This window comes from Astatotilapia calliptera, chromosome 18, assembly GCF_964374335.1.
Source record: "Astatotilapia calliptera chromosome 18, fAstCal68.1, whole genome shotgun sequence".
NCBI classification, from domain to species: Eukaryota; Metazoa; Chordata; class Actinopteri; order Cichliformes; family Cichlidae; genus Astatotilapia; species Astatotilapia calliptera.
In genome coordinates this window covers 322,178-333,041 of record NC_137439.1, presented here as the reverse complement: position 1 = coordinate 333,041, position 10,864 = coordinate 322,178, and the positions used below count along the sequence as shown (strand labels likewise).

Genomic DNA, 10,864 nt, shown 5'->3' with positions numbered 1-10,864 from the left:
GATTTGGCTCATTTCTAGGACTTGGACAGGAAACACTGTGACCTATAAACGAACATCTGACTGTGTTTTCACTAAAAGCTCATTAACCTCAGAAACGGCCCACATTAACCTGCAGCAATCAGGTCATATCTGATCCAGATGTTTACTTCTTCTCCGAGTGCAGAGAGTTAATGGATCGGTCAACTCGATAATGCACCGCCATCCATCGATCAGGCCAACATAAAGAGCCGCAGCCTGACCGAGCCGGCACGCAGAGCCAACTAAGAGAGCTCGAGCCCACATCCAACCGATCCGGTTAGCGTTCAGCATCATCCGACGGAAATCCTGTTAACGCCACACGGACGTCCTGCCGGCATCCGGCTGCCATCGCAATGAGTCACATCCACTCGAGCAGGAAGTCAGCTCTGTGCCCTCTGGGTGGAAACTGCACTGAGCACCATCACCAGGTTAGGATGTCTAAACTGCTCCACCTGCCTGACCACGCCCCTACACAGAGTGCTCACGCCCAGTCTCACCTGTTTCCTACCGTGGATGTCCCGGACCACGCCCACTACATCATTGGCTCAGTCATCCTGTTGGTAGGGGTAACAGGCATGCTGGGAAACGCTCTGGTCATCTACGTGTTCTGTCGCAGTCGGACGCTGAGGTCGCCCAGCAACCTGCTAGTGGTTAACTTGGCGGCCGCCGACTTCCTGATGTCCTTGACACAGTCTCCAGTCTTCTTTGTGGCCAGCCTGCATCGCCGCTGGGTGTTTGGGGAGCTGGCCTGCGAGCTGTACGCCTTCTGCGGTGCTCTCTTTGGCATCACCTCCATGATAACGCTGACGGCAATTGCGGTGGACCGTTGCCTGGCTATCACGCGTCCTCTGGCGATGCTGGGTGGGGTGAGTCATCAGAGAGTGTTGGTGGTGGTGGCAGTTGTGTGGCTGTACTCTCTGGGCTGGAGTCTGCCGCCGTTCTTCGGGTGGAGCGCCTACGTCCCTGAAGGCCTGCAGACATCCTGCAGCTGGGACTACATGAGCTTTACAGCTGCTGTACGCACTTACACCCTCCTGCTGTTCTCCTTCGTCTTCTTCATCCCGCTCGCTGTCATTGCTGCGTGCTACTTTGCCATTTTCCGGGCAGTGCAGCAGGCGGGGCGGGAAATAGAGCAGCTGAACTGTGGCGAGGTCAACAAGGCATATGAGCGTCTGCGCAGCGAGTGGCGAATGGCTAAGGTGGCTCTGGGAGTAATCCTGCTCTTCATCGTTTCCTGGTCGCCATACTCTGTGGTTGCTCTCACCGCCACTGCTGGCTACGCACACCTGCTGACTCCATACATGAACTCGGTGCCAGCTGTCATCGCCAAGGCCTCTGCCATCCACAACCCCATTATCTATGCCATCACACACCCAAAGTACCGCGCTGCCATTGGTCACTATGTCCCTTTTCTTCGCAGCGTGCTACGGCTGCAGGAGAAGGACCTGCGCTCCTCTTTCAGCTCAAGCGCCACTTCGTCTCGCTGTACCACTTTTACCAGCTCGCCAAAAGGTCGACTTAATGCCGGCGTCAGGACCAATGGCCACCAGGCTCAGAACCGCCTATCCTCAGTGTCTGACAGCAAGTCGTGCTGGATGGAGAGCGATGCTGACGGCTCGAGCAGAAGATCAGAGAGGCAGGCGTTCTCAGAGGTCACCGCTAACCCCTTGGACTCCGTCACACCGAGGCAGCACGTGGGCCACACCGACGCCAGTTCATGTGACGGTGCCGTGCTCGAGGCCAAACTTCCTCTGTGATGCTGCTCTCGTGGTTCTGCTCTTACTGGTCAAAGGTTTTGATCAGATGGAGAGACGAAATGAGATCAGGGAGTGATGCAGGCCTTTGATGGTGATGACATCACTGTGTTACTCACGGTTACGCAGCTGATTGGAAACTTGAGCTTCATGTGAATATTGATTGATTTTCCTGTGATCGATTCGGTTTTCTGATTAATTTGTCAGTAAAGTTCAGTTCAAGCTAAATTTCTTCAGGTTTTTTTTTTTACCACAGAAACATGATGATGTGTGAGGCGTGATTGAAATTTGAAATCTGCAGCAGTGTTTGAGCATCAACATCTCCAAAACTTCTAAAGATCAAACCCTGAAATGTTAAAAAAGCCGGATTGTTGTTTTTTACCTTCAAATGAACCAGGATGTGTAATGCTCCAAATTATATGCAAAAATAAAAAATGAAAGCCGCCCTGTAAAGTCTCATTATTAAGCACACACTGGTAAAGAATCAACTAGTGACAATTTGTGGATGCTATGTAAATTAATTTCACAGTACTGTAAAGCATGTAGAAACTCTTTAACATGGGACATTAAGAACATGCACCACTGGGTGCGATCTTTCGTAAACATAAAGTTTCATTTCATCTATATGCTGATGATTGCCAGCTTTATTTTCCTTTCAGTCGTTCTGATAGCTCCCAAATTAGACTCCTGCTTGATTGCCTTAGTGATGTTAAGTCATGGATGGCTCAAAGCTTTTTAAATTTTAATGAACGTAAAACGGAAGCAATTCTGTTCGGCCCGAATCGTTCCTCTGATATCCCTGATGTTGACCTTGCTGCTCTGACCCTTCACCTGAAGAGCTCGATTACCAATCTTGGGTTAAAAATCGACTCTGCACTTACTCTTGATGGCCACGTGAATGCGGTGGTGAAATCATCATTCTATCATCTCAGGCGTCTGTCGAAGGTTAAACCTTTTCTTTCAAGGCGTGACTTGGAGACTGGTATCCACGCTTTTATAACCTCACGCTTGGATTATTGCAACTCCCTTTTAATAGGGGTTGGACTGGGCACTCTGACACGCCTGCAACTAGTCCAGAATGCTGCGGCACGGTTTTTATCTGGTAGAAGGACATTTGAGCACATTACTCTGGTTCTGGCCTCCCTGCACTGGCTTCCAATTGAATTTAGGATTCATTTTAAAGTTCTTTTATTGGTTTTTAAATCTTTAAATGGTCTGGCACCTGCGTATCTGTCTGATTTGCTGAAGCCCTATGTCCCCACTCGTTCGCTCCGGTCAGCTGAGCAGCTGTTGCTCTCAGTCCCCAAATCAGAGTTGAAACTGAGAGGAGACCGAGCGTTCTCTATCATGGGTCCTGAGCTAATCTTCCTCTTCACATTAGGCGATCGACATCAGTGATGGTGTTTAAATCCAGATTGAAAACGCATTTTTATTCACTGGCTTTTGATTCAGTGGTTGACTGACTTGTATTTTATTGTTTTCACTATGTTTATTATTTTATCGTATTTATTATTCTTATGGTATCTATTATGTTTCTGTTGTTCAGCACTTTGGTCGGCCTTGTGTATTTTTAAAGTGCTATATAAATAAACGATGATGGTGATGATGTTATTTTCATTTGACGTTCATGCTGCACCACAAAAACAAAAATATCAGCAGATGGTTGCATTCAAATCACTGTAGTCCAATCATCTTCTTGCCCACCTTCTTTGAGCCAATTAGCCTCCACTCTGTGTGGTTTAAATCTGTGTGACTGTCATTAGTGCAGCCCACCTGCTCCCCACCTCACAGACGCCTCAGAGCTCTGTTTGAGCCTAGATCGATCGATCTATCTATCTATCTATCTATCTATCTATCTATCTATCTATCTATCTATCTATCTATCTATCTTAGATAGATAGATAGATAGATCAGAGCAGAAAACATTAAACCGCTTGTCCATTTTCTCCTCCTTTCTTCTTCATCACTTCCTTTTCTCCAAATCTCTTTCCTCTTCTGTCCTTCTTTCCTGTCTCCCTCTGGTGCAGTGGTGCCCCCTGCTGGTCTCCCCTGGCCTCCTGCAGCTTTAATGTCAGCTGTGCATTTGTTGTTGATGTGAAGCAGCTGTGAATAAAGTTTGAGTGGATTGAATGCAGCCTGCTAATCTGTAAGATTAGCAGTGTGTTCTGTGTTAGCAGATTAGTTCTGTGCTGTTAATCCAGTTTCAGCCATTATGGCGGACAGGAGGACCACAGTCCTGCTCTCAGGTACGTCCAAACTTTCTTCCTCTTTATCGTAGCTTCAGAGTGTGAGGAAAGGGCAGCTCGAGACTCGAGAACCTACAGATGGATTACAGTCAGATTACTGAGCTGTTAATCTGAAAACAGTCTGAATCTGTTTCTGGTTTCAGCTGAAATCAATTCAATTTTATTGATCTATATAGCTCCAAATCATAACAGCAGTCGCCTCAAGGTGCTTTATATTGTAAGGTAGACCCTACAATAACACATACAGTCCATTTTTAAGAATCAGCTTCCCCCTGAGCCGGCCCCAAATCATCTGATCACAGATTGATGTTTGTGAGATTAAACTTTAATCTGAAAGTTTTAATTGGAGGTATTGATACTCCACGTCTGATGGAGTCATGTGACTCAATGTATCAGGTGAACGAAGGCCTGAAGTATCAGAGCATGATCAGTGGGATCGGGGTCAAATGGCCTGGAGACTAAGTTAATGGACCTTTGTTTGTGTGTGTGTGTGTGTGTGTGTGTGTGTGTGTGTGTGTGTGTGTGTGTGTGGTCAGTGCTGCTGTTTGCGTCTGCGGCGGCGTTCGTGGAGGAGCTCGATGATTCGTGAGTTCAAACTGAATGTTGAATTTAACTGACTTTAGGTTGATGATCAGTAATCACTAATCAGGCTGATTGATCGTCTTTTCAGCTTCATGGAGACAAAAGGAGACGATGAAATCTGGCTCATCAAGGTACAGATGAGTTTACTCTGTGTAATGTGTGTACTTATTTTTATTTGTACTTATTAATAATAATACTAAACACTACGTGTCTGCAGCAGCAACACAGAATGCAGCAGCGTTAAAACACAACCGAACAAGAAGAACCAAGAACACGAAAAGCACTGCATGGTCTCGGCGGGGTGGGGGGTGATCAATGATCACTGATTAAGAGGTTGTACAGATTGGTAATTGTTTGCCCAGGGTAAAAAAAAAAAATGATTAGGATCAAGAACAAAGACTTAATCCAAGTTCAGTTCAAAGACAGTAGAAATCTGAGGCCACCTGAGCATACCTGCAGATTAAGTAACTGAGGGGAAACAGATGCAAGCTGAACAAGTCTGAGGATGGAGCCGAGCGGTACTCCACGTGATAAAGAACACGTCCGCACTGACTCTGTTTGATAAAAGCACAAAAAACACAGGTGACGTTCCACCTGCATCACAGTCGGGTCCAATCAGAGCAGAGCGATTTTGCTTTGAAAGCAGAGAGAAATCTGATATTGGACGTTAGTAACATCCTCTGAGACTGTATTGCGGTTCATTTCAGAGTACTTGTCATGCAATTGTGTATCTTCTGAGTACTTCTTGAGTGTTTCTGAGTGTCGTCTGCCCCTGTCGTGTCTCGCTGCAGTTTTACGCCCCCTGGTGTACGTTCTGTAAACAACTGGATCCGGTTTGGCATCAGATTGGATCAGAATATAGGAGTCTCGGCTCTCCGGTCCACGTCGGCAAATCAGATGCAACTGCCAACACCGGTCAGTCACTGTAAAAATTAAAGCACTGATTTACCAGCAAATTGTTGTCTGTGACTGTCAAAATAAAAGCCCAGAGGTCAGATGTGTTCTCTCTGTCTGAAGGTTTGGCCAAAGAGTTTCGCGTCAGAACGTATCCAGCCATCCTTATGTAAGTCCTCACTGTGACGTCACACACACATCAGATCCACTGACTGAAACCGCAGCTCCAAACACCACAAGGTGTTTCATTTTACACCATCAGATGCACCTCAGTCAGGTGGTATAACAGGCAGAGATACACCATGGTCAGGTGTGACAGGTGTGACAGTGATGCAGGCATGCTGCAGATCTTTAACCAGCTGTTTCCTGTTTCCAGGTTAAAGAAGAATATAAAATATAATTATTCAGGCGTGAGAACCAAAGATGGAATAATGGACTTTGCTAATCGGATTGCTGGGTGAGTTTAGACAGCCGACACAAAATAAGGGAAAATGATGTTTAACATGACGGTGATGTCACAATGATATCACATTGGGAATCTGTCTTATTGCTCAGGCCGCTGGTTCGATCACTTAGTAGTGTGCAGCTCTTCCAGCACGCCATGAGCCGCCATGATGTCATGTTTGTTTATGTAGGAGCCACGTCACCGCTAAAGGTACACACACACACACACACACACACACACACACACACACACACACACACACAACTGACCTGTGGTGTGTTTCAGGGAAACTACACGTCAGTCGCTGAGCAGCTGATTGTCCACACTTACTTCTTCTCAACCAGCAGAGACGTCCTACCGAAGGTCAGAAAACTCTTTCGTCTGTTGGTCAAACGTGTCCATCACCTGATCGAGCTGACCTTATCCACATGCTGAGACAAAACTTTTTAAAACACTTTAAAAATCCCCCCTATGTCCACAAGGTTTCAAAATGTGGTGGACATCCAGCAGCAGGTGTAATATTTTCCTGGAACGTCAGTGTGTTCCTTTAAAAAGACACGTTTATACTCATCATTCCCACCCTGGAGGAACATGTCTGCGTCCAAGTCTGTAGATAATCTGTGTCCGTAGATAATCTGTGTCCGTAGATAATCTGTGTCCGTAGATAATCTGTGTCCGTAGATAATCTGTGTCTGTAGATAATACGGAGCCCCGCAAGGGACATGGGAGAAAAAAAAATTACAATGAACTTTTGCGAGAGCTCTCAAAACTAACTCTAATAATCTGTGTCCGTAGATAATCTGTGTCCGTAGATAATCTGTGTCCGTAGATAATCTGTGTCCGTAGATAATCTGCGTCTGTAGATAATCTGTAGATAATCTGCGTCTGTAGATAATCTGTAGATAATCTGCGTCTGTAGATAATCTGCGTCTGTAGATAATCTGCGTCCGAGTCTGTAGATAATCTGTAGATAATCTGCGTCTGTAGATAATCTGCGTCTGTAGATAATCTGCGTCCGTAGATAATCTGCGTCCGTAGATAATCTGTGTCTGTAGATAATCTGTGTCTGTAGATAATCTGCGTCCGAGTCTGTAGATAATCTGTCTTTATTTCAGGCGGTGTCTCTGTCCACTCTGCCTGCTGTGGTGGTATTTAAAGATGGGACTTACTTCACCTACAGCGGTGAGTTAATTTTGATGAACGGGCCAACAGAACTCTTTCTCGTGGAATATTAAATAACAGCAAAAAAGCTACAGCTCTGCACAAATGTCTTCAGCCACCAAAACTTGTTTTTACAAAAAAAATTGAAAATCGTGTTGTACAGCTACAACACAGTAACTTCACACAATAAAGTCAAAGGAGCTTGCAAAGAAAAGCGTCTGGACTTCTTTAAGTTGCTTGAAGACGTTTCACCTCTCATCCGAGAATTTTCTTCAGTTCTAAGGTCAAATGGTGGAGAGTCCCAGATTTAAACCTAGTGGGAGTTTCCCCCCAAAGAGGGACAAAAGGACCCCTGATGATCCTCTACCTGATCACATGAGCCGGGGTGTGGGTCACAATCAGCCAGGGTGAGAGGTGAAACGTCTTCAAGCAACTCAAAGAAGTCCAGACGCTTTTCTTTCCAAGCTCCTTAGACTACGATGACCTGGATGACTGAGAACCTTCACAGACATACTTCACACATTAAAACATACATGGTCCTGCACACACTTTAGCTCTGAACTGTAAATATTAACTATAAAAACAATGCAATTTTAAAATGAAGACAGCAAAGGGAAACAAGAATTGTTTAGTCAGTCCTGCCTGCTGAGTTCTGGACCAGATAGATAAAATAACACCAATATTTAATATTGTTGATGAGGGAACCGATATAACCTCCTCAGAGAAGCTATCAGGACCACAAACAAGAAGCTCAGTTTACCAGGACTGAGAACGAAGAAGTCTGAAGATCCATTAAAGTGTTCACTCAGGTTTAACAGAAATACAGCTGAGCATCACCAGCGTAGCAGAGCTGTGTCAGTGCTGAATCTCACTGTGCACCCAGCTGAAGGACACTGACTGATAGTAGGGAGAATCTGTAGGAGGAGTAATGTCAGCAGGAAGAAGTGCAGGTGTGTGACAATGAGATCCATCATGGAAGTCAGGTTAAACTAGGCTAAAAGGATCCAGGCTTGAACTTTGAACTGATCACAGTCATTGGAAGTTGTGGCAGTAAAAGCAGACTGAGGAATCCTTTGAAATAAGATGTCTCACATCTTGAGGAATCCTTTGAAATAAGATGTCTCACATCTTGTGTGGTTGATGTGGTTAGTAACTCCGTCATGTGCACATGGAGCTTTGTGGTTTGTATCTGCTGTCAGCTCTTCTGAGAAAACGCTTCTGTTACAAATCAGACTGACATGGGGAATTCATGCATTTGCTGTGTGCATTTCACCTGACTTAAACAAGCTGCTTACTGTCTTTCAGAGGAACGTGACGGGGACCTGAAGTTGTGGATTAACAGAGAACGATTCCCAAACTTCTCCCAGATCGACAGCTACACTCTGTATGCCATGGGAGAGACAGGTACCACAGAACACCTGAGTGCACTGTGATGTCATCAGGTACCTTCAGCCAAAGCACTGAGCAACTTTGACTTTGGAAACAGACCCATCTGTTCATGGAGTTTCCTGTCAGGGAGACGTTCACCTGAACAATAATGAAACTGGAAGCAGGCGGGTCTGTTTGGGACAAAGCACTGAAATGCCTGGATTTCACTCACTGGTTGCTGATTGGCTCAGGTGCAGTGACTCCGCCTCTGTCCTGCAGGTAAGCTGGTGCTGTTGGCGTTGGTGGAGGAGAAGCACCTGTGTGAAGAAAGTCTCAGGTAACCCCATCTGCTCTCTCTCTGTTCCCTCTGTGCAATATTCTGGTGGTTGTGCAGTTACTGTCCCATCCTTAGTGACCATAGCCCCTCCACCCTTATTTATTTATGATTTTATATTATTGTCCTTGTACACACCCCCTCAATGTTTCTGTAACTCATATACCATGAATATAGTGTACTTATATTACTTATATTGTTTTTTTCCTTTGTATGTTGTTTTCTTTACTTTTGCATCTTTGTGGTCTTGCATTCGAATTGTGCTGTGCAAGCAACTGCACAATGATAATAAAAAGTATCTAAGTACTCATCTTCAGGGTAAAATTTACCTGCAACTGTGCTCTGAAGCACTTCCTGTCACCTGTTCAGGTATAAGAGTCTGTTGGAAAGTGTGGCTGCAGAGCACAGAGAGATCTACAGCAGGTCAGACTTTTATTCTGAAAAGTACAGGAAACAGGGTGCGAACTCCGATCTCATTCCCTCTCTACCTTTCTCCGCCCACTCTTGTCTGACCCCGCCCCTTCAGGGAGATGTACTTCGGCTTCATGGCCGGCTCTGATTACATCAGCGGCCTGGTGATGGGGTGAGTTTTCACCTCTGACATCAGCTTCACTCCTCTGATTGGACGCCTCTGACTTGTCATTGTTTTCAACAGTGAGATCATTGTGCCCACATTCATCGTGGTGAATCTGTCCAATGATGGCTACTTCCTGCCCCCTGGCACTGTGCAAACGGAGCAGAACCTGCTGGACTTCCTGGACGGCGTGCTGAATGGCAGCATGCAGGTGAGTCAGGTGAGGCTCACCTCCAGACAGGAAGCAGCTGCTGGATTCTGAACATCTGTCTGCTCTTTGCCTTAGGGTCACGGAGGAAACGGCGCCCTTCAACGAGTCCGACGCCTCGTTTATGATACCAGAGTCACGCTGGCAGTAAGTCACATCATCATCATCATCATCATCCTGCTTCCTGTTTAATCAGTCTGACTGTATGTTTCTCGTACACAGCCCGTCTTCAGCCACGCGCCGCTGCTCGGCTGCTTTCTGGTCGCCTTTCCACTTACCATCGGCGCCTGCTTCTGCTACCTGTGCTTTAAGGCCCGCCCCACTGTGGTTGATGAAGATGGCACGCCACTGTTAGCGCCTCCGCTGGGAGGCCACAAAAAAAGCAAGAAGAAGTCAGACTGATGGCAAGGACTACCGAGAGGACCTGAGATCAATCCAGAATCACGGCCTAGCCGAGGACGTTTTCCTCTGATCTGTGACAACTCGGCCTGAATCCCACAGTCATCGATGGAAAAAGTTCTGTTAGAACAGCTGCAATAAAACAAAAGCAAAGAAAATGTGTTCTATGAAAGTTTGTTTCATTCAGAGTGCAAACACAAACCAGCCTGTGTCCCGCTACAACACAGGTACGCACAGGAAGTACTCGGTGTTACAGGTTGGCGGTAAGATGGTGGGCACGTGTGTGTTTGTCGCCTCACCTTTACTCGCCCCGAATGTTGTTTTCTTTTGTTGAACGCATCCCCAGAACCAGAAGTCTGACATGCCGACCGAGAAAAGAAGACAAACCTGGTATAGCCTCTTCCACATGTGAACACGACTACACGGAGGTTGCAGGCAGCAGTAGCATCCAGTCCACAGCTCCTGCCTTGAAGCTTAAGAGCCATGACAAAGATCCGACTCTGCTCTTGTTGAGGCTATACAAAAGTTAACTACTAAGGTAGACCGTTTTGATGAACAGCTGAGAGGAACTCAGTTATCGCTAAGCTTTTTGAAATGAATGCTGCCGCAAAAGTAAAATTCAAGCACAGGAGAAAGAAGTATCCGGACTTATCAAGTAAAATGATTTGATGCTGAGGTCGGTTTTATCAGACTGCAGAACTCGAGAACACCAAACTGAGGTTTGTAGCATAAACCTATTCGCTGGAATGTTCAAGACTATTCAACTACACAGCAAAAAGCATTGAACACCGAGCAGGCGAAGTTTCGAGTTTCTCGTGCACGGGAGAGAACCGGACAAACGCCGTTCCTTCGCTTGACCCCAGTCGCTCTCGTCCGCTCCC

At 46.1% G+C, this 10,864-nt stretch overlaps 2 protein-coding genes across 3 annotated transcripts; both read left to right on the top strand.

Annotated features, from left to right (window-relative positions):
* Positions 1-233: 233 nt before the first annotated feature.
* Positions 234-3,383, top strand: opn4.1 (opsin 4.1). Its single transcript, XM_026149656.2, has one exon. The coding sequence runs from the start codon at positions 372-374 to the stop codon at positions 1,773-1,775; it is 1,404 nt and encodes a 467-aa protein (XP_026005441.1). The 5' UTR covers positions 234-371; the 3' UTR covers positions 1,776-3,383.
* Positions 3,384-3,896: 513 nt separating this feature from the next.
* On the top strand, positions 3,897-10,141 carry LOC113011372 (protein disulfide-isomerase tmx3a-like). 2 transcript variants are annotated; one of them, XM_026150898.2, is made up of 16 exons: positions 3,902-4,018; positions 4,555-4,603; positions 4,689-4,731; positions 5,392-5,515; positions 5,618-5,663; positions 5,871-5,951; positions 6,050-6,149; positions 6,225-6,302; positions 7,055-7,121; positions 8,406-8,504; positions 8,748-8,805; positions 9,172-9,225; positions 9,329-9,385; positions 9,458-9,587; positions 9,663-9,731; positions 9,807-10,141. In XM_026150898.2, the coding sequence occupies exons 1-16, from the start codon at positions 3,985-3,987 to the stop codon at positions 9,984-9,986; spliced, it is 1,269 nt and encodes a 422-aa protein (XP_026006683.1). In that variant the 5' UTR covers positions 3,902-3,984; the 3' UTR covers positions 9,987-10,141. The 2 variants fall into 2 exon arrangements, with proteins under 2 accessions (XP_080148516.1, XP_026006683.1); XM_080292390.1 differs by lacking the exon at positions 9,172-9,225 and having other exon boundaries at positions 3,897-4,018.
* The last annotated feature ends 723 nt before the right edge of the window (positions 10,142-10,864 follow it).

Excerpts from the sequence above, each read along its gene's own strand:
- opn4.1 (XM_026149656.2), top strand. The coding sequence starts at position 372 with ATGAGTCACATCCACTCGAGCAGGAAGTCAGCTCTGTGCCCTCTGGGT.
- LOC113011372 (XM_026150898.2), top strand. The coding sequence starts at position 3,985 with ATGGCGGACAGGAGGACCACAGTCCTGCTCTCAG. Across the intron at positions 4,732-5,391 it reads ATGAAATCTGGCTCATCAAG|TTTTACGCCCCCTGGTGTAC; the intron begins GTACAGATGAGT and ends GTCTCGCTGCAG. Across the intron at positions 8,505-8,747 it reads GTATGCCATGGGAGAGACAG|GTAAGCTGGTGCTGTTGGCG; the intron begins GTACCACAGAAC and ends TCTGTCCTGCAG.